The 23,490-nt window shown below is 48.2% G+C and overlaps 1 protein-coding gene across 2 annotated transcripts in view; it reads right to left on the bottom strand.

Annotated features, from left to right (window-relative positions):
* The window catches only part of LOC143802086 (dual specificity testis-specific protein kinase 2-like), a 59,543-nt gene that overhangs the window by 4,946 nt on the left and 31,107 nt on the right, over window positions 1-23,490 (bottom strand). For both annotated transcript variants that reach the window (XM_077281302.1, XM_077281301.1), the window contains exons 3-10: window positions 18,320-18,441; window positions 15,388-15,436; window positions 15,021-15,167; window positions 14,831-14,913; window positions 6,866-6,947; window positions 6,417-6,500; window positions 1,868-1,957; window positions 1,615-1,738 (exon numbers count right to left, since the gene is read on the bottom strand). In XM_077281302.1, the coding sequence (XP_077137417.1) occupies window positions 1,615-1,738; window positions 1,868-1,957; window positions 6,417-6,500; window positions 6,866-6,947; window positions 14,831-14,913; window positions 15,021-15,167; window positions 15,388-15,436; window positions 18,320-18,441 (781 nt within the window). The remainder of the gene's footprint in view (window positions 1-1,614; window positions 1,739-1,867; window positions 1,958-6,416; window positions 6,501-6,865; window positions 6,948-14,830; window positions 14,914-15,020; window positions 15,168-15,387; window positions 15,437-18,319; window positions 18,442-23,490) is intronic.

Genomic DNA, 23,490 nt, shown 5'->3' with positions numbered 1-23,490 from the left:
TGGACTTCAGGCATTTTGGCATTTCCTTCTCCCCAGTCTTCCTCCAGACTCTGGCACCTTGATTTCCGAATGACTTAGCAACAGTCCAGTGCTGCTTCTCTGTAGCCCAGGTCAGGCGCTTCTGCCGCTGTTTACCTGGAGAATGCGGCACCTGTAGCCCATTTCCTGCACACGCCTGTGCACGGTGGCGCTGGATGTTTCCACACCAGACTCAGTCCACTGCTTCCTCAGGTTCCCCAAGGTCTGGAATCGGTCCTTCTCCACAATCTTCCTCAGGGTCCGGTCACCTCTTCTCGTTGTACAGCGTTTTCTGCCACATTGTTTCCTTCCAACAGACTTACCATTGAGGTGCCTTGATACAGCACTCTGGGAACAGCCTATTTGTTGAGAAATGTCTTTCTGGGTCTTACCCTCTTGCTTGAGGGTGTCAATGATGGCCTTCTTGACATCTGTCAGGTCGCTAGTCTTACCCATGATGGGGGTTTTGAGTAATGAACCAGGCAGGGAGTTTTTAAAAGCCTCAGGTATCTTTTGCATGTGTTTAGAGTTAATTAGTTGATTCAGAAGATTAGGGTAATAGGTCATTTAGAGAACCTTTTCTTGATATGCTAATTTATTGAGACAGGTTTTTTGGGTTATCAGGAGTTGTAGGCCAAAATCATCAGTATTAAAACAATAAAAGACCTGACAAATTTCAGTTGGTGGATAATGAATCTATAATATATGAAAGTTTAATTGTAATCATTACATTATGGTAAATAATGAAATTTAACACTATATGCTAATTTTTTGAGAAGGACCTGTATATATATATATATATATATATATATATATATATATATATATATATATATATATATATACATACACACACACACACACACACACACACACACACACACACACACACACACACACACACTGCATACACATTTATATACACACACAGCACATACATACCGTGTTTCTCTACAGCTCCAGATTCCGGCATTTGAGAGACCTTTGGTGGCATCATGGTCACATGACTGAAGTCACCAAAGGTCCTCAAGCAGGCTTAACGTCAGAATACAAATACTGTGGGCATCTAAGAGTTGGGGCCCTGGGCAACTGCCCAGTTTGATAGTCCCTAATGCCAGCCTTGACTGTAACATAGTTAGTAAGGCCGAAAAAAGCCATTTGTCCATCCAGTTCAGCCTATATTCCATCAGAATAAATCCGCAGATCTACGTCCCTCTAAAGAACCTAATAACTGTAAGATACAATATTATTGCGCTTCAGGAAGACATCCAGGCCTCTCTTGAACCCCTCGACTGAGTTCGCCATCACCACCTCCTCAGGCAAGCAATTCCAGATTTTCACTGCCCTAGGTAACTAGGTCTTATTTTTGGAGTTGGGTTTATATTCCAAGCATACTCCAAAAATCCCATAAGACCATGTTAGGGCTTATTTTCAGGGTAGGTCTTATTTTTGTGGAAACGCGGGAGATGAGTTCATGGTATGGGAAGTGGCAGCTGCTTCCAGAGACAATCTTGCAGGGGTTCACAGGAGGGGAAACTATAAAATACGAGAAATGGTAATAGGTGAAAGGACATCCCAGGGTCACTTATGACTCACCTCTCCCTGGCGTTTTCAGCTCAAAAACCTCAATCTGGGGGGAAATTGGGGCTTCCATGCTGTCCAGGATGACCTCAAGTCGCTGACTAATCTCGCAGCAGGACGGCCTGGACTCTGGCATCATCTATAAGAAAAAGAAAACAGAAGGCTTCACTCAAACTATTCAAGAGAGATGAAGAGGTTACATCAACGTACACTCCAATCCCACCCGAAGCTGCTGTCATTAATGGACCAATCACACAGCAACCCATACCCAGCAGCAGTGGAATGCCAGCTGTACAAAGGCCGGTGGGCAGTCCGGTGGCACCATGTCCCGGAACGTCGTGATATCCAAGCCAAAGTCCTGCAGAAACCAAAGCAGCAAATGAGAGAAGACTACAAGAGTCGAGACGCCTTACAATGCAAACATGCATAGAAATGAACCCAGGCACTCGTATCACAGAACCCACCTTCTGATGTAAAGGAACCCACCTCCTCGTGTAAGACAACCCATTTCCCCATCCAAAGGAATCCACCACCCCTTACAAGATAACACACCTCCCTGTCCAAAGGTACCCGCCTCCCCATATAAGATAACCTGCATACCCATCCAAAGGTATCCACCTCCCTGTATAAAACAGCCCATGTCCCCATCCAAAGGTATCCACCTCCCCTTATAAGATAACCTGCATACCCATTCAAAGGAACCCGCCTCCCCGTATAAGATAACCTGCATACCCATCCAAAGGAACCCACCTCCCCATATAAGATAACCCATATCCCCATCCAAAGGAACCCACCTCCCCATATAAGATAACCCATATCCCCATCCAAAGGAACCCACCTCCCCGTATAAGATAACCCATATCCCCATCCAAAGGAACCCACCTCCCCGTATAAGATAACCCATATCCCCATCCAAAGGAACCCATCTCCCCATATAAGATAACCCATATCCCCATCCAAAAGGAGCCCATCTTCCCGGATAAGATAACCTGCATACCCATCCAAAGGAACCCACCTCCCCGTATAAGATAACCTACATACCCATCCAAAGGAACCCACTTCCCCATATAAGATAACCCATATCCCCATCCAAAGGAACCCACCTCCCCATATAAGATAACCCATATCCCCATCCAAAGGAACCCAGCTCCCCGTATAAGATAACCCATATCCCCATCCAAAGGAACCCATCTCCCCATATAAGATAACCCATATCCCCATCCAAAGGAACCCATCTTCCCGGATAAGATAACCTGCATACCCATCCAAAGGAACCCACCTCCCCGTATAAGATAACCTACATACCCATCCAAAGGAACCCACCTCCCCGTATAAGATAACCTACATACCTATCCAAAGGAACCCACTTCCCCATATAAGATAACCTGCATACCCATCCAAAGGAATCCACCTCCCCGTATAAGATAACCCATTTCCCCAACCAAAGGAACCCACCTTCCCGGATAAGATAACCTGCATACCCATCCAAAGGAATCCACCTCCCCATATAAGATAACCCATATCCCCCATCTAAAGGAACCCACCTCCCCGTATAAGATAACCTGCATACCCATCCAAAGGAACCCACCTCCCCATATAAGATAACCTGCATACCCATCCAAAGGAACCCGCCTCCCCGTATAAGATAACCTGCATACCCATCCAAAGGAACCCACCTTCCCATATAAGATAACCCATATCCCCCATCTAAAGGAACCCACCTCCCCGTATAAGATAACCTGCATACCCATCCAAAGGAACCCACCTCCCCATATAAGATAACCTGCATACCCATCCAAAGGAACCCGCCTCCCCGTATAAGATAACCTGCATACCCATCCAAAGGAACCCACCTTCCCATATAAGATAACCCATATCCCCATCCAAAGGAACCCGCCTCCCCGTATAAGATAACCTGCATACCCATCCAAAGGAACCCACCTTCCCATATAAGATAACCCATATCCCCATCCAAAGGAACCCGCCTCCTCGTATAAGATAACCTGCATACCCATCCAAAGGAACCCACCTTCCCATATAAGATAACCCATATCCCCATCCAAAGGAACCCGCCTCCCCGTATAAGATAACCTGCATACCCATCCAAAGGAACCCACCTTCCCATATAAGATAACCCATATCCCCATCCAAAGGAACCCTCCTCCCCGTATAAGATAACCCATATCCCCATCCAAAGGAACCCACCTTCCCATATAAGATAACCCATATCCCCATCCAAAGGAACCCTCCTCCCCGTATAAGATAACCCATATCCCCATCCAAAGGAACCCACCTTCCCATATAAGATAACCCATATCCCCATCCAAAGGAACCCTCCTCCCCGTATAAGATAACCCATATCCCCATCCAAAGGAACCCACCTCCCCGTATAAGATAACCCATATCCCCATCCAAAGGAACCCACCTCCCCGTATAAGATAACCTGCATACCTATCCAAAGGAACCGACCTCCCCGTATAAGATAACCCATATCCCCATCCAAAGGAACCCTCCTCCCCGTATAAGATAACCCATATCCCCATCCAAAGGAACCCACCTTCCCATATAAGATAACCCATATCCCCATCCAAAGGAACCCTCCTCCCCGTATAAGATAACCCATATCCCCATCCAAAGGAACCCACCTTCCCATATAAGATAACCCATATCCCCATCCAAAGGAACCCTCCTCCCCATATAAGATAACCCATATCCCCATCCAAAGGAACCCACCTCCCCGTATAAGATAACCTGCATACCTATCCAAAGGAACCGACCTCCCTGTCCAAAGGAACCCACCTCCCCGTATAAGATAACCCATATCCCCATCCAAAGGAACCCACCTCCCCGTATAAGATAACCTGCATACCTATCCAAAGGAACCCACCTCCCCGTATAAGATAACCCATCCCCCTGCCCAAAGGAACCCGCCATACCTAGTGAAGGTTACATTTACACATTCGTGTGACACATTCTGGTTCTGGACGTGTTTTTCTCGGCAGCACACGGTCTCATATTTTCACTGTTCTATACAGACATCACTTTTATAAACGTTTCCGGTCCCTGAGACTCAGACGCCTCCCACCCTCATCCGTTTTGCAGATAAGACATAGTTTATGTGGTCCCATGAGACACGCATGACTCACAGAAGACGGACTTTATACTTCTAGCTTCATCCATTTATAACGGATATATTGTAATTGTTGATGGATAAAGTTCAGAAAGTTTCCACCTGCTCCAGTGAAAAAAGAGCAGAGAGAAAAAACCACCTGAGATAAAACAATTGGTCCGTCTCTGTCAGATGTGTGAATATGGCCTAATGAGTGTAGAGCGGCAGACGATCACGGGACACATCCACACGAGTCACACAGCATCGTCTTCCCACATTTGGAGTCTAATAAAGATGGAAACTGCCAGAAAATAGGCAAACGGACCCATCTGCCCCATCATGATGAGTGACCACGAATTAGGACTTAAGCTGTGCTGCGGCCATGACACCCAAAAATAGCGGCATGTAAAATCCAAGTGTGACCACAAGATGGCGCCATAACACAGAGGATGATTGGCCCGGGCTCATACTGTAGAGCCACATATTATAAGCAAGTAGTGGGAGGCTCACGCTCTGCTCAATCCTCTGAAAGAGGCAAAAACAAAAGTCCCTGCACTTCTCCGAGGTAATGAGGGCCCGCCGTTACTACAGGACTGAGGACTCACCTCAGAGCAGGGGGAGCGGGGGGGTGTTTGGCGAGAGTCCGCAAGAGTCACCTCAGTGTAGGGGAAATATCGATCGTCTGGAGGACTTACCTCAGTGCAAGGGGGATATCGAGGGTCTGGAGGACTCACCTCAGGCGGGGGATATCGAGGGTTCGCAAAAGTCACCTCAGTGCGAAGATGGATGATGAAAGTCCGCAAGAGTTACCTCAGTGCAGGGGGGATATCGAGGGTCTGGAGGACTCACCTCAAGCGGGGGATAGTGAGGGTCTGGAGGACTCACCTCAGGTGGGGGATATCGAGGGTTCGCAAGAGTCACCTCAGGGCGAAGATGGATGATGAGAGTCCACAAGAGTTACCTCAGTGCAGGGGGGATATCGAGGGTCTGGAGGACTCACCTCAGGCGGGGGATATCGAGGGTTCGCAAAAGTCACCTCAGTGCGAAGATGGATGATGAAAGTCCGCAAGAGTTACCTCAGTGCAGGGGGGATATCGAGGGTCTGGAGGACTCACCTCAAGCGGGGGATAGTGAGGGTCTGGAGGACTCACCTCAGGTGGGGGATATCGAGGGTTCGCAAGAGTCACCTCAGTGCGAAGATGTATGATGAGAGTCTGCAAGAGTTACCTCAGTGCAGGGGGGATATCGAGAGTCTGGAGGACTCACCTCAGTGCAAGAGGGAAATCGAGGGTTTGGAGGACTCACCTCAGGTGGGGGATATCGAGGGTCTGGAGGACTCACCTCAGGTGGGGGATATCGAGGGTCTGGAGGACTCACCTCAGGTGGGGGATATCGAGGGTCTGGAGGACTCACCTCAGGTGGGGGATATCGAGGGTCTGGAGGACTCACCTCAGGTGGGGGATATCGAGGGTCTGGAGGACTCACCTCAGGTGGGGGATATCGAGGGTCTGGAGGACTCACCTCAGGTGGGGGATATCGAGGGTCTGGAGGACTCACCTCAGGTGGGGGATATCGAGGGTCTGGAGGACTCACCTCAGGTGGGGGATATCAAGAGTCCGCAAGAGTCACCTCAGCGTGAAGATGGATGATGAAAGTCCGCAAGAGTTACCTCAGTGCAGGGGGGATATCGAGGGTCTGGAGGACTCACCTCAGTGCGGGGAAGATAGTCAGGGTCCGCAGGAATCCGAGCAATTATCTCACATAATATGATTCCAAAGGCAAAGACATCGGCCTAGAGGATGAGACAAGAAAAGGGTGATTGGGAGCCAACGGCGGGGAGCGATTTGAAGACAGAGGCGGGGTGATTGGAAGACAGAGGCATTGTGAGTGAGAGACAGGGGAGGGGCGATTGGGAGATGGGAGGGGCGATTGGGACACAGGGGAGGGGCGATTGGGAGATGGGAGGGGCGATTGGGAGACAGGGGAGGGGCGATTGGGAGATGGGAGGGGCGATTGGGACACAGGGGAGGGGCGATTGGGAGATGGGAGGGGCGATTGGGAGACAGGGGAGGGGTGATTGGGAGAGCGTAGAGTGAGGGGAGAGGAGCGGGGATCACCACGAATCTTCACATATGAGAAATAACTGCAACTTCTCACCTTCTCGTTGTATACATCCCCCCGTAGGACCTCAGGGGCCATCCAATATGGGGAGCCCACTACTGAAAGCGGTTCCGTTTGACTGTAAAAGCAAAAGAAAGGGTCACCAGGAGGAGGAATCCTGCATGGTGCTCCTGCAGATGTCTGTGCTGTGATGTGCCCGCGTCTGTGTGTTCTGTCTGGCGCTGCTGCCCACGTGATGTCTGCCAGAGGCGTGCTTACATAAGGTGTGTTCTGTGCTGTCTAGGTGTCTGTTGAGGTGTGCGCTGTGTGTTCTGTGCTGTCTAGGTGTCTGTTGAGGTGTGCGCTGTGTAGGTGTCTGTTGAGGTGTGCGCTGTGTGTTCTGTGCTGTCTAGGTCTCTGTTGAGGTGTGCGCTGTGTGTTCTGTGCTGTGTAGGTGTCTGATGAGGTGTGCGCTGTGTGTTCTGTGCTGTCTAGGTGTCTGTTGAGGTGTGCGCTGTGTGTTCTGTGCTGTCTAGGTGTCTGTTGAGGTGTGCGCTGTGTGTTCTGTGCTGTCTAGGTGTCTGTTGAGGTGTGCGCTGTGTGTTCTGTGCTGTCTAGGTGTCTGTTGAGGTGTGCGCTGTGTGTTCTGTGCTGTGTAGGTGTCTGTTGAGGTGTGCGCTGTGTAGGTGTGTTGAGGTATGCGCTGTGTAGGTGTCTGTTGAGGTATGCGCTGTGTGTTCTGTGCTGTCTAGGTGTCTGTTGAGGTGTGCGCTGTGTGTTCTGTGCTGTGTAGGTGTCTGTTGAGGTGTGCGCTGTGTGTTCTGTGCTGTGTAGGTGTCTGAGGTGTGCGCTGTGTGTTCTGTGCTGTCTAGGTGTCTGTTGAGGTGTGCGCTGTGTAGGTGTCTGTTGAGGTGTGCGCTGTGTGTTCTGTGCTGTCTAGGTGTCAGCTGAGGTGTGCACTGTGTGTTCTGTGCTGTCTAGGTGTCTGTTGAGGTGTGCGCTGTGTGTTCTGTGCTGTCTAGGTGTCTGTTGAGGTGTGCGCTGTGTGTTCTGTGCTGTGTAAGTGTCTGTTGAGGTGTGCGCTGTGTGTTCTGTGCTGTGTAGTTGTCTGTTGAGGAGTGCGCTGTGTGTTCTGTGCTGTATAGGTGTCTGTTGAGGTGTGCATTGTGTATTCTGTGCAGTCTAGGCGTCTGTTGAGGTGTGCGCTGTGTAGGTGTCTGTTGAGGTGTGCGCTGTGTGTTCTGTGCTGTCCAGGCGTCTGTTGAGGTGTGCGTTGTGTGTTCTGTGCTGTGTAGGTGTCTGTTGAGGTGTGCGTTGTGTGTTCTGTGCTGTGTAGGTGTCTGTTGAGGTGTGCGTTGTGTGTTCTGTGCTGTCTAGGTGTCTGTTGAGGTGTGCGCTGTGTAGGTGTCTGTTGATGTGTGCGTGGTGTGTTCTGTGCTGTCTAGGTGTCTGTTGAGGTGTGCGCTGTGTGTTCTGTGCTGTCTAGGTGTCTGTTGAGGTGTGCGTTGTGTGTTCTGTGCTGTCTAGGTGTCTGTTGAGGTGTGCGCTGTGTGTTCAGTGCTGTGTAGGTGTCTGTTGAGGTGTGCCCTGTGTGTTCTGTGCTGTCTAGGTGTCTGTTGAGGTGTGCGTTGTGTGTTCAGTGCTGTGTAGGTGTCTGTTGAGGTGTGCGCTGTGTGTTCTGTGCTGTCTAGGTGTCTGTTGAGGTGTGCGTTGTGTGTTCTGTGCTGTGTAGGTGTCTGTTGAGGTGTGCGTTGTGTTATGACCCCAATGGCGAGGGTCTCAGAGGAACGTGGAAGTCTGCAGAATACAAAAATCCAGCTCATAGGGCAGTGGTAGCTGGGTTGACCATATATCTACTCCTAACGCCAACACTAGAAGTAGCCGGGGATCATTCCTACGTTGATTCTAGATGACACGCTCCAGCCGGAGAATCTAGCTACCCCTAGTAGAGGAAAACAAAAGACCTTTCTTGCCTCCAGAGAAGGGGACCCCAAAGCTGGATAGAAGCCCCCCACAAATAATAACGGTGAGGTAAGAGGAAATGACAAACACAGAAATGAACCAGGTTTAGCACAGAGAGGCCCGCTTACTGATAGCAGAATAAAGAAAGGTAACTTATATGGTCAACAAAAACCCTATCAAAATCCACACTGGAAATTCAAGAACCCCCGAACCGTCTAACGGTCCGGGGGGAGAACACCAGCCCCCTAGAGCTTCCAGCAAAGGTCAGGATATATATTTGGAACAAGCTGGACAAAAATACAAAACCAAAACAAAATAGCAAAAAGCAAAAAGCGGACTTAGCTGATATAACTGGAACCAGGATCAGTAGACAAGAGCACAGCAGACTAGCTCTGATAACTACGTTGCCAGGCATTGAACTGAAGGTCCAGGGAGCTTAAATAGCAACACCCTTAACTAACGACCCAGGTGCGGATAAAAGGAATGACAGAAAAACCAGAGTCAAAAAACTAGTAACCACTAGAGGGAGCAAAAAGTAAATTCACAACAGCGTTGTGTGTTCTGTGCTGTGTAGGTGTCTGTTGAGGTGTGCGTTGTGTGTTCTGTGCTGTCTAGGTGTCTGTTGAGGTGTGCGCTGTGTAGGTGTCTGTTGATGTGTGCGTGGTGTGTTCTGTGCTGTCTAGGTGTCTGTTGAGGTGTGCGTTGTGTGTTCTGTGCTGTCTAGGTGTCTGTTGAGGTGTGCGCTGTGTGTTCAGTGCAGTGTAGGTGTCTGTTGAGGTGTGCGCTGTGTGTTCTGTGCTGTCTAGGTGTCTGTTGAGGTGTGCGCTGTGTGTTCTGTGCTGTCTAGGTGTCTGTTGAGGTGTGCGCTGTGTGTTCTATGTTGTCTAGGTGTCTGTTGAGGTGTGCGCTGTGTGTTCTGTGCTGTCTAGGTGTCTGTTGAGGTGTGCGCTGTGTGTTCTGTGCTGTCTAGGTGTCTGTTGAGGTGTGCGCTATGTGTTCTGTGCTGTCTAGGTGTCAGTTGAGGTGTGCGCTGTGTGTTCTGTGCTGTCTAGGTGTCTGTTGAGGTGTGCGCTGTGTAGGTGTCTGTTGAGGTGTGCACTGTGTGTTCTGTGCTGTGTAGGTGTCTGTTGAGGTGTGCGCTGTGTGTTCTGTGCTGTCTAGGTGTCTGTTGAGGTGTGCGCTGTGTGTTCTGTGCTGTGTAGGTGTCTGTTGAGGTGTGTGCTGTGTGTTCTGTGCTGTCTAGGTGTCTGTTGAGGTGTGCGCTGTGTGTTCTGTGCTGTGTAGGTGTCTGTTGAGGTGTGTGCTGTGTGTTCTGTGCTGTCTAGGTGTCTGTTGAGGTGTGCGCTGTGTAGGGGTCTGTTGAGGTGTGCGCTGTGTAGGTGTCTGTTGAGGTGTGCGCTGTGTTCAGTGCTGTGTAGGTGTGTTGAGGTGTGCGTTGTGTGTTCTGTGCTGTCTAGGTGTCTGTTGAGGTGTGCGCTGTGTGTTCTGTGCTGTCTAGGTGTCTGTTGAGGTGCGCGCTGTGTAGGTGTCTGTTGAGGTGTGCGCTGTGTGTTCTGTAGGTGTCTGTTGAGGTGTCCACCGTGTGTTCTGTGCTGTGTAGGTGTCTGTTGAGGTGTGCGCTGTGTGTTCTGTGCTGTCTAGGTGTCTGTTGAGGTGTGCGCTGTGTGTTCTGTGCTGTCTAGGTGTCTGTTGAGGTGTGCGCTGTGTGTTCTGTGCTGTCTAGGTGTCTGTTGAGGTGTGCACTGTGTGTTCTGTGCTGTCTAGGTGTCTGTTGAGGTGTGCGCTGTGTGTTCTGTGCTGTCTAGGTGTCTGTTGAGGTGTGCGCTGTGTGTTCTGTGCTGTCTAGGTGTCTGTTGAGGTGTGCGCTGTGTGTTCTGTGCTGTGTAGGTGTCTGTTGATGTGTGCGTGGTGTGTTCTGTGCTGTCTAGGTGTCTGTTGAGGTGTGCGCTGTGTGTTCTGTGCTGTCTAGGTGTCTGTTGAGGTGTGCGCTGTGTGTTCTGTGCTGTCTAGGTGTCTGTTGAGGTGTGCGCTGTGTAGGTGTCTGTTGAGGTATGCGCTGTGTGTTCTGTGCTGTCTAGGTGTCTGTTGAGGTGTGTGCCGTGTGTTCTGTGCTGTGTAGGTGTCTGTTGAGGTGTGCGCTGTGTTCTGTGCTGTCTAGGTGTCTGTTGAGGTGTGCGCTGTGTTCTGTGCTGTCTAGGTGTCTGTTGAGGTGTGCGCTATGTGTTCTGTGCTGTCTAGGTGTCAGTTGAGGTGTGCGCTATGTGTTCTGTGCTGTCTAGGTGTCAGTTGAGGTGTGCGCTGTGTAGGTGTCTGTTGAGGTGTGCGCTGTGTGTTCTGTGCTGTGTACGTGTCGAGGTGTGCATTGTGTGTTCTGTGCTGTCTAGGTGTCTGAGGTGCGTGCTGTGTAGGTGTCTGTTGAGGTGTGCGCTGTGTGTTCTGTGCTGTGTAGGTGTCTGTTGAGGTGTGCGCTGTGTGTTCTGTACTGTGTAGGTGTCTGTTGAGGTGTGCGCTGTGAAGGTGTCTGTTGAGGTGTGCACTGTATGTTCTGTGCTGTCTAGGTGTCTGTTGAGGTGCGCTTACCTAAGGTGTGCGCTGTATGCTCTCTAAGTTAGTGACGAGTGACCCCTGGATGTTAGGCGTACACCACGACAGGCTGAGCACTAAAGGCCGATAACCTGTGCAGTAAAGCGGTGGTCAGCCGGCGGATGTTGCACATGGGAATGCACATGACGTGCTGTCGCATCATTTCCTGCACCGTCCCTTAGTCAGGAAAGATTGTCTATCTGTACTCTAAGCATCCTCACATGGTCTCTCCAACACCTGGCAGGGATCGCCCCTCTGAATCTACGATAAAGACTGCCTATACCTGATATCTGGCGGACTGATGTGGAACCTTATTGTTGTGAATTAGACTTTTTTGGCTCCCTCTAGTGGTTACTAGTGATATGACTCTGGGATTTCCTTCCCTCTGTCTGCACCCAGCTGGGTCGTTACTTCAGGGGTGTTGCTATATAAACCTCCTGGAACCTTAGTCCAGTGCCTGGCATCGGTGTTATCAGACCCATTCTGTTTGCTCCTGTTTGCTGGTCCTGGTTCGTGTTAAATTAAGCTAAGTCTTGCTTCTTTGTTTTTTGGGTTATTTGTTTGCTATCATTTTTGTCCAGCTTGTACTAAATGTGATTCCTGACCTTGCTGGTAGCTCTAGGGGGCTGGTGTTCTTCCCCCGGGCCGTTAGACGGTTCGGGGGTTCTTGAATTTCCAGTGTGGATATTTTTTATAGGATTTTTTGCTGACCATATAAGTTATCTTTCTATATTCTGCTATTAGCTAGTGGGCCTCTCTTTGCTTAATTCCTAGCTCATTCTTATGTTTGTCTTTTCCTCTTACCTCACCGTTATTATTTGTGGGGGGCTTCTATCCAACTTTTTGGGGTATTTCCTCTGGAGGCAAGAAAGGTCTTTCTTTTCCTTTCTAGGGGTAGTTAGCTCTCCGGCTGGCGCGAGACGTCTAGGATCAACGTAGGAACGTTCCCCGGCTGCTGGTATTTGTGGTGCTAGGATTAGTTATATGGTCAGCCCAGTTACCACTGCCCTATGAGCTGGTTTTCTGTATTTACTGACTTAGCATTATTCCTGAGACCCTCTGCCATTGGGGTCATAACAGTATGCCAGGCCAATATTGAATGTTTAAAGCATTGCAGAAGTGGGATAATAAGAAAGGAAATTCTGAGTTTTTTTTTTTTCCTTCCTTCTCTTCCTCCCCTTTACCTTTGAGTGGCGTGTGCTTGCTGCAGACATGAATGTGCAGACCTTGATTACAAGTGTTGACCAGCTGGCAGCTCGTGTGCAGGGTATACAAGATTTTGTTACCAGTAGTCCTATGTCTGAACCTAAAATACCTATTCCGGAATTGTTTTCTGGAGATCGATTTAGGTTTAGGAATTTCAAGAATAATTGTAAATTGTTTCTTTCTCTGAGACCCCGTTCATCTGGAGATTCTGCTCAGCAAGTTAAAATTGTTATTTCTTTTTTACGGGGCGACCCTCAGGATTGGGCTTTCTCGCTAGCGCCAGGAGATCCGGCATTGGCGAATATTGATGCGTTTTTTCTGGCGCTCGGATTGCTTTACGAGGAACCCAATCTTGAAATTCAGGCAGAAAAAGCCTTGCTGGCTATTTCTCAGGGTCAGGATGAAGCTGAAGTGTATTGCCAAAAATTTCGGAAATACTGTTGTGAATTAGACTTTTTTGGCTCCCTCTAGTGGTTACTAGTAACCACTAGAGGGAGCAAAAAAAGTCTAATTCACAACACCTTATAGCGCGTATACCCTTATGACATCGAGGCATTAACGGTGGTCCGGTGTGGAATAAACACCGAGTGACCAAAGCTTTACTGCGCACGCGCAGGTTATCCACCTTTAGGGTTCAGCCTAACGCCTGTGCATTACTTTATAGCAGACAGAGAAGCCCAGTGAATCGATTATTTTATTAAGTGGGCGGATTGATTGATTTTGACCACTGGTGGGATATTTAAAGCCCACAGATTTGGCCAACGGGTATGAGGACAACTTCAGCAACCTGTATCTTTGGCATCACCATTATCCACCAGGCCTCACGATGAACTGTATGGACGGCGGAACGCGTTGAGCGCAGTTCACTTCCATGATAAGTCCCTCACTTTAAGAGCTCACAGTGAGATTAATCTGTCCACCAATAAATAGTCCTTCTGTCATTTGCAGTTTTGGGTTCATGTTCCACCTATGCGCTCACCCACTACCATCGACAATAAGGCTGGGAAGGAAAGAGACGTGGAGTTGTTGACAAGTAAAACTTTTCTCATAAGGTTCCTACCGCCTTACTATCATCTATAGGTGTCATTATAGGGACTCATCATATATTACCATTTTATTTTAGTATCTATTAAATATCTTATCACCTACAAAATACCTACAGGGGGTACAGCATCCTATCCTGAGAAGGAGATTATCCCTTATCCACCTATAGTCCGCAAAGGATGTGCCCTGCGCTGTGCTGCTGTGAGCATGGGATGGGCCCTGCGCTGTGCCGCTGTGAGCATGGGATGTGCCCTGCGCTGTGCCGCTGTGAGCATGGGATGTGCCCTGCGCTGTGCCGCTGTGAGCATGGGATGTGCCCTGCGCTGTGCCGCTGTGAGCATGGGATGTGCCCTGCGCTGTGCCGCTGTGAGCATGGGATGTGCCCTGCGCTGTGCCGCTGTGAGCATGGGATGTGCCCTGCGCTGTGCCGCTGTGAGCATGGGATGTGCCCTGCGCTGTGCCGCTGTCAGCATGGGATGTGCCCTGCGCTGTGCCGCTGTCAGCATGGGATGTGACCTGCGCTGTGCCGCTGTCAGCATGGATGTGCCCTACGCTGTGCCGCTGTCAGTGTGGGATGTGCACTGCATAGTGCCGTGTCAGCAGGAATGTGCCCTGCGCTGTGCCGCTGTCAGCGGGAATGTGCCCTGCGCAGTGCCACTGTCAGCATGGATGTGCCCTGCGCATTGCCGCTGTCAGTGTGGGATGTGCCCTGCGCTGTGCCGCTGTCAGCGTGGGATGTGACTTGCGCTGTGCCGCTGTCAGCATGGAATGTGCCCTGCGCTGAACCGCTGACAGCATGGAATGTGCTCTGCGCTGTGCCGCTGTCAGCATGGAATGTGCTCTGCACTGTGCAGCTGTCAGTGTGGAATGTGTTCTGCGCTGTGCCGCTGTCAGCGTGGAATGTGCCCTGCACTATCAGCATGGGATGTGCTCTGCGCTATGCCGCTGTCAGCGTGGAATGTGCCATGCACTGTGCCACTGTCAGCGTGGGATGTGCTCTGTGCTGTGGCGCTGTCAGCGTGGGATGTGCTCTGCACTGTGCCGCTGTCAGCATGGGATGTGCTCTGCACTGTGCCGCTGTCAGCATGGGATGTGCTCTGCGCTATGCCGCTGTCAGTGTGGGATGTGCTCTGGGCTGTGCTGCTGTCAGCACATAAGATGTGTGATGTGCCGCTGTCAGCGTGGGATATGTGCCCCGCGTTCAGTCACATGACACTGCGCTCTTACCTGTGGTCAGGAATTTTCTCAGCCAATCCGAAGTCAGCCACCACGGCGGTGTATCCACTGTCATCGTAGCGCACCAGGCAGTTCTGGGGAGAGGCAGAGATGGCGAGCCGCGGGTTACTGGACGTCGCTGTATATGGACGATGTTAGTTTTTATCTCTGTTGATGGTGCCCGCAGTACACGGGTCATTACCTTGGAGGTGAGGTCACGGTGGAAGACGCCCTTTGCGTGCAGGTAGCGCAGGCCAAGGGCGATATCCAGGCTCAGCTTGACACGCACGGACCAAGACAGCGGCTCCGCGCTCTGCAGCAGCTGCTCCAGGTTACCTCCATTAATGTACTGGAAGGAGAGGAGATGGGAATACCCAGAATGCAATGAGTGACACCTGCAGGCACGAGCATGCGCAGGGCAACGACTGCAGGCACGAGCATGCGCATAGCTGTGGTTACATTCTGCAGTATTTACATAATCTTTCGTCAGGGAATGAGAACGTTCATAATGGACCATAGGAGAGATGGGAGCACCAGACCCCCCCTACCCCCGTGTGTACCCCAATTACCTCAGTGAGGGCGTGAAGCTGCCCCTGCTGCACACAAACACCCATGAACCTAAAGAGAAAGAACAAACAATAAAAGCTGCCATTCGTCCAATAGTTTTTAGTAAATGGCCAGCTCCTCACATGCATGAAGAAAAATCAGTCAAGATCAATGATGACAGTGACACATATCACTGAATGTAGATGGAGAAGACGTGGATGAGTGCGACCTTTACTTCAGCATATTGGGGTGATGGGGTAAAACATAGGATGAGTCTGACCTTTACCACAGGATATTGGGGTGATGGGGTAAAACATAGGCTGACCTTTACCTCAGGATATTGGTGCGAACAGGTGGATGAGGATGACCTCTACCTCAGGATATCGGGGTGATGGGATAAAACATAGGCTGACCTTCACCTTAGGATTTTTGGGTGATGTGGTAAAACATGGATGGGGCGACCTTTACCTCAGGATTTTAGGGTAAACATGGATGAGTCTGACCTTTACCTCAGTATATTGGTGCGATTGGGTGGATGAGGGCGATCTTTACCTCAGGATATTAAGCTGATGGGATAAAACATAGGAGGAGTCTGACCTTTACCTCAGAATATTGAGGTGATGGGGTAAAACATGGATGAGGACGAGGTTCACGTCAGGATATAGGGTACCCGATATTGGTCTCTGATGAGCGTTGACACCACTACCCAGCGCCTCTGAACAGCGGCCACTTTACTGCTGTTCACAGATGTCGGCGACATATTCGAGGAACGTGGACTACATCAGAGCTTTATGGGAACATTTTGGGTAATAAATTGGTGAACGAGGGTATGACTCGTGTTTGTTTCTGTCTTTTTAGGTCTTTCAGGTATCCTTTTCTGGACTACTTCGGATTCGTTGCATTATTGTGGACCTGTGTGAAATTTTTTTTCCCAATAAATTGGTCAACCAGGGAGAGTGTGGGGAAGTCTAAATTCAAATTTCAAATAAAGTGTTTTTTTTCAGTGTGTTTTTTTTATTTTTTTTTTATTACCGGGTTATTAATAGGGGTGTCTGATAGACGTTTCTCCATTACTAACACCTGGGGTTGATGGCAGCTGTCATCAACACCAACTACCATTGCCACCGCACCAGGGCAATCGATAAGAGCTGTGCAAAGCACAAGAATTGGCGAATCCTATGAGATGCGCCAATTCCGGGGTGACTGAGGGCTGCTATTTTTAGGCTGGGAAAGGCCCAATAACCAAGAACCTATCTAGCTTGATAATATAAGCCTGCAGTTGTCTGTGCTTTTTATTTTTTAAATTTGGATTTACCGCATCTAACGCAAGTGTATGGGGAAATTCCGCAAAGAAATGGAGCGTTCCCACAAGAGAAAGTGACATACTGCAGCTCGGAAAGCTGCACCACAGACGACTTATTAACGCAGCATAAAAAAGAAACACATTGAGAATGGGATTTCTATTAATCCCATCCACTGTGATTGTACTGTACAATGCAGTGAAAACATGCTGATCAGGGGCACACAGCCTTACCGGTCACTACCGGTGGGTGTAGTTTTATTTCCTCCTCTACTGTAGTCATAGGCGACCTTCGTAGGTGACCAAGCGTGATGGTGTAAAACATAGGATGAGGGCGACCTTCATCTTATGTTATTGGAGTGATGGTGTAAAACATAGGATGAGGGCGACCTTCATCTTATGTTATTGGAGTGATGGTGTAAAACATAGGATGAGGGCGACCTTCATCTTATGTTATTGGGGTGATGGTGTAAAACATAGGATGAGGGCGACCTTCATCTTATGTTATTGGGGTGATGGTGTAAAACATAGGATGAGGCAGTTCTTTACCTTAGGATATTGGAGTGATGCTGTAAAACATGGATGAGTGTGTCCATTACCTCAGGATAGTGGGGTGATGGGGTAAAACATGGATGAGAGTGTTCTTTACCGCAAGATAGTGGGGTGATGGCATAAAACAGACTGCGAGCGACCTTTATAGCGATAGTGGGGTGATGGGGTGAAACACAGGATGAGTCTGACCTTTTTCTAAGGATAGTGGAGTGATGGCGTAAAACATGAATGAGGGCAACCTTTACCTCTGGACATTGGGGCGATGGAAAAAAACATAGGATGAGAGAGACCTTTATTGCAGGATATTGGGATGATGGGGTAAAACATAGAATGAGAGCGACCTTTACCGCAGGATATTGGGGTGGTGGGGTACAACATAAGATGAGAGCGATCTTTACCGCAGGATATTGGGGTGACGGGGTAAAACATAGGATAAGAGCGACCTTTACTGTAGGTTATTGGGGTGATGGTGTAAAACATAGGAGGCTGACTTCTGGATAGTAGGGTGATGGCGTAAAACATAGGATGAGAGCGACCTTTACCGCAGGATATTGGGGTGGTGGGGTATAACATAAGATGAGAGCAACCTTTACCATAGGATAATGGGGTGCTGGGGTAAAACATAGGATAAGAGCGACCTTTACCTCAGGATATTAGGGTGATGGGGTAAAACATAAGATGAGAGCGACCTTTACCGCAGGATATTGGGGTGGTGGGGTATAACATAAGATGAGAGCAACCTTTACCATAGGATAATGGGGTGCTGGGGTAAAACATAGGATAAGAGCGACCTTTACCTCAGGATATTAGGGTGATGGGGTAAAACATAGGATGAGAGAGACCTTTATTGCAGGATATTGGGATGATGGGGTAAAACATAGAATGAGAGCGACCTTTACCGCAGGATATTGGGGTGGTGGGGTATAACATAAGATGAGAGCGACCTTTACCTCAGGATATTGGGGTGGTGGGGTAAAACATAGGATGAGAGCGACCTTTACTGTAGGATATTGGGGTGATGGGGTAAAACATAAGATGAGAGCGACCTTTACCTCAGGATATTGAGGTGATGGGGTAAAACATAAGATGAGAGCGACCTTTACCTCAGGATATTGGGGTGACACAGTCGATTCATTAGTTGCACTTCTCGGAGCATGTTGGCACGGTTGCTCATCATCTTGTTCATCTTGAGCACCATGATTTGGCCAGACTGGCGATGCCGCACCTGGAGACAAAAATAAAAGGAAAGAATCAGTCATCGGGCCTTAACATGAACTCTGTGTCCATGCCAGTCTATATCCCTGTCTGAGAGACAGTGACTGGCCATGAAGCGGAGACAGCTGCTGACCAGACTGACTGCTGCGCTCACCATAACTTGTAATGCAGGGAGGACACGAGGACACACATCATGGCACCTCTCCATCGCAAGTAGAGAGATCTGATCACAGTGACTCTTACCACTGATATCCCTAGATGTAAAAAGTCTACAACCCCTATTGAAATCCTAGGTTTTTGTCATATGAAGAATCATTTCATAACTTTTAATGACATCCATAATTTATGCAAATCCATTGAAAACTAAACTGAAATCTTTTAAAGTGGAAAAAAAGTACAAGTACAATAGTGTGGTTGCATACACACAGGTGCGGTGTGGAGCCCGTATACACACAGGTGAGGTGTGGAGCCGGTATACACACAGGGGCGGTGTGGAGCCGGTATACACACAGGCGCGGTGAGGAGACGGTATACACACAGGCAAGGTGAGGAGGCGGTATACACAGAGGCACTGTGAGGAGATGGTATACACACAGGTACAGTGAGGAGGTGGTATACACAGGTGTGGGGAGAAGGAGGTGGTGCACACAGGTACGGTGAGGAGCAGGTGCACACAGGTACTGTCAGGACAAGATGCATAAAAACACCAAGGAGGTGGTGTGCATACAGGTAGAGTGAGGACACAGTAGGGCAGCACACAGGCACGGTGAGGAGGTGGTACACACATGTGGTGAGTAGGGCAGAACAGATACGATGAGGAGTAGGGTAGCGCAGAGATACATCACATAGATGTGGTGAGGAGGCAGTAGGGCAGCGCACAGGCACGGTGAGGAGGTGGTACACACATGTGGTGAGTAGGGCAGAACAGATACGATGAGGAGTAGGGTAGCGCAGAGATACATCACATAGGTGTGGTGAGGAGGCAGTAGGGCAGTGCACAGGCACGGTGAGGAGGTGGTACACACATCTGGTGAGTAGGGCAGAACAGATACGATGAGGAGTGAGTAGGGTAGCGCAGAGATACATCACATAGGTGTGGTGAGGAGGCAGTAGGGCAGCGCACAGGCACGGTGAGGAGGTGGTACGCACATATGGTGAGTAGGGCAGAACAGATACGATGAGGAGTGAGTAGGGAAGCACACAGGCATGGTGAGGAGGGTGCTGTGCACTTTGTTCTGTGTGACGCTCCCCCAGCTCCCGATGGTGGCTTACACGCAGGTACTTTGACCAGTCACATGAGGCGTTGGCTCCACTGATAAGACTGGAATGTGCGGTGGCATCCTAATCCAATATTATTTTTTTAAAAAAGAGAAATTCTGTGCTCAACCATAACACTAATACCATCACCCTAATTTTTTGGTGGTAATGTTGCTTATCAGGGGGTTAATGCAGTGATTGGTCAGTTCTTGCAGTTGATGTTATGGAAGCAGGAAAAACTGGCAAACATAAGGATCCAAGCAACCATGACAACTGGATCATGGTCTTATGCAGCGCTTCCTGTGCACGGTGGGTCTTGTAAGATGTTCCAGATATACAGAAGATCTGGAAAGGAGTCCCTGGTATACGACAGGTCTTGTGGGGTCTTTTGTCACACACATATATATATATATATTTGGGAAAATAAGTATTTGATACACTGACAAGTTTTCCCATTTACAAAGAATGGAGGGTCTGTAATTTTTATCGTAGGTACACTTCACCTGTCAGAGACAGAATCTAATGATAAGAATCAGAAAATCACACTGTATGATTGCTATGTAATTAATTAGCATTTTATTGCATAAAATAAGTATGTGATACAATAGAAAAACAGAACTTAATATTTGGTGTAGAAACTTTTGTTTGTAATTACCGAGGTCAGACGTTTTCCGTAGTTCTTGACCAGGTTTGCACACACTGCAGCAGCGATTTTGGCCACCTCCTCCATACAGATCTTCTCCAGATCTTTCAGGTTCGGGGCTGTCGCCAATAGATTTTCTATTGGGTTCAGGTCTTGGGCCTGGCTATGCCTCTCCAGGACCTAGAAATGCTTCTTATGGAGCCACTCCTTAGTAGCCCCGAGTGTGTTTTTCGTGTCATTGTCATGCTGGACGACCCAGCCATGACCCATCTTCAATGCTCTTACTGAGAGGAGGTCGTTGGCCCAAATTCTTGCGATACATGACCCCATCCATCCTCTCTTCAATATGGTGCAGTCGTCCTGTCCCCTTTGCGGAAAAGCACCTCCAAAGTACGACGTTTGCCACACCATGCTTCACGGTTGGGATGGTGTTCTTGGGGTTGTACTCATCCCTCTTCTTCCTCCAAATACGGCGATTGGAGTTGATACCAAAAAGTTCTATTTTGGCCTCATCTGACCACCCGGCCTCCCAGGCCTCCTCTGGATCATCCAGTCATTGGCAAACGTCAAATGGGCATGGACTTGTGTTGGAGTGAGCAGGGGGACCTTTCAGGATTTTAATCCATGATGGCATAGTGTGTTAAAAATGGTAAGGTTTGAGACTGTGTTCCCAGCTCTCTTCAGGGCATTGACCAGGTCCTCCTGTGTAGTTCTGAACTGATTCCTGACCTTTCGGAGAATCATCTTTTGCTCACGAGGTGAGATCTTACACGGAGCCCCAGAAAGAGGAAGATTGATAGTCATCTTGTGTTTCTTCCACTTTCTAATAATTGCTCCAACAGTTGTTGCCTTCTCACCAACCTACTTGCCTTTTGTCCTGTAGCCCATCCCAGCCTTGTATATGTCTACAATTTTGCCCCTGGAATCCTTAAACAGCTCTTTGCTCTTGGCCATGGTGGGGAGGTTGGAGTGTGATTGACAAGTGCAATTAGCACAGGTAATGAGCACCGAGTAGGAGGGCGTCTTAAAGAAAGACTAACAGGTCTGAGAGTCAGAATTTTTTCTGATTGGCCGGTGATCAAATATTTATTTCATGCAATAAAATGCAATTTAATTATGTAAAAATGTGATTTTTCTGTTTTTTATTTTTAGATTCTGTCTCTCACAGGTGAAGTGTACCTACGATAAGAATTAGACAGCTATCCATTCTTTGTAGGTGGGAAAACTAGCAAAATCAGCAGTATCAAATACTTATTTTCCTCACTGTATATAAAAATTGTGAGATGGTCCTGGGATAGATATTGAGCCTTGTAGGGTGTTTTGGAATAGATATCGAGTCTTGTGGGGCATTTTGGAATAGATATCTAGTTTTGTAGGGCGATTCTGGTCTAGATATCGAGTCTTGAAGCGTGTTTCTGGTCTAGATATTGAGTCTTGTAGGGTGTTTCTAGAATAGATATCGAGTGTTGTAGGATGTTTCTGGTCTAGATATTGAATCTTGTAGGGTGTTTCTGGTCTAGATATCAGGTCTTGTAGGGTGCTACTGTTCTAGATATCGAGTCTTTTAGGGTGTTTCTAGAATAGATATCGAGTCTTGTAGGGCGTTTCTGGTCTAGATATTGAATCTTGTAGGGCAGAGGTGTCAAACTGCATTCCTCGAGGGCCGCCAACAGGTCATGTTTTCAGGATTTCCTTGTATTGCACAGGTGATAATTTAATCACCTGCACAGAATGATTCCAGCACCTTGTGGAATGCTAAGGAAATCCTGAAAACATGACCTGTTGGCGGCCCTTGTGGAATGCAGTTTGACACCTCTGTTGTAGGGTGTTTCTAGAAGAGATATCGAGTCTTGTAGGGTGTTTCTAGAATAGATATCGAGTCTTGTAGGGCGTTTCTGGTCTAGATATTGAATCTTGTAGGGTGTTTCTAGAAGAGATATCGAGTCTTGTAGGGCGTTTATAGGAGAGATATCGAGTCTTGTAGGGCATTTCTAGAAGAGATATCGAGTCTTGTAGGGTATTTCTAGAATAGATATTGAATCTTGTAGGGTGTTTCTAGAATAGAGATCGAGTCTTGTAGGGCGTTTCTGGTCTAGAGATTGAATCTTGTAGGGCGTTTCTGGTCTAGATATTGAATCTTGTAGGGTGTTTCTAGAACAGATGTCGAGTCTTGTAGGGTGTTTCTAGAATAGATATCGAGTCTTGCAGGGGCGTTTCTGGTCTAGATATTGAATCTTGTAGGGTGTTTCTAGAAGAGATATCGAGTCTTGTAGGGTGTTTCTAGAAGAGATATCGAGTTTTGTAGGGTGTTTTTAGAATAGATATCGAGTCTTGTAGGGTGTTTCTAGAATAGAGATCGAGTCTTGGAGGGCATTTCTGGTCTAGATATTGAATCTTGTAGGATGTTTCTAGAATAGATATCGAGTCTTGTAGGGTGTTTCTAGAATAGAGATCGAGTCTTGTAGGGCGTTTCTGGTCTAGAGATTGAATCTTGTAGGGCGTTTCTGGTCTAGATATTGAATCTTGTAGGATGTTTCTAGAATAGATATCGAGTCTTGTAGGGTGTTTCTAGAATAGATATCGAGTCTTGCAGGGGCGTTTCTGGTCTAGATATTGAATCTTGTAGGGTGTTTCTAGAAGAGATAGAGTCTTGTAGGGTGTTTCTAGAAGATATATCGAGTCTTGTAGGGAGTTTCTAGAAGAGATATCGCGTTTTGTAGGGTGTTTCTAGAATAGATATCGAGTCTTGTAGGGTGTTTCTAGAATAGATATCGAGTCTTGCAGGGGCGTTTCTGGTCTAGATATTGAATCTTGTAGGGTGTTTCTAGAAGAGATCGCGTTTTGTAGGGTGTTTCTAGAATAGATATCGAGTCTTGTAGGGTGTTTCTAGAATAGAGATCGAGTCTTGTAGGGCGTTTCTGGTCTAGATATTGAATCTTGTAGGATGTTTCTAGAATAGAGATCGAGTCTTGTAGGGCGTTTCTGGTCTAGAGATTGAATCTTGTAGGGCGTTTCTGGTCTAGATATTGAATCTTGTAGGATGTTTCTAGAATAGATATCGAGTCTTGTAGGGGTGTTTCTGGACTAGATATTGAATCTTGTATTGTTTCTGGTCTAGATATTGAGCCTTGTGGGGGTTTTTTCAGCATAGAGTCTTGT

The sequence above is a fragment of the Ranitomeya variabilis genome, chromosome 1, assembly GCF_051348905.1.
Source record: "Ranitomeya variabilis isolate aRanVar5 chromosome 1, aRanVar5.hap1, whole genome shotgun sequence".
Classification (NCBI taxonomy): domain Eukaryota; kingdom Metazoa; phylum Chordata; class Amphibia; order Anura; family Dendrobatidae; genus Ranitomeya; species Ranitomeya variabilis.
This window is presented reverse-complemented; position numbering and strand designations above follow the sequence as displayed.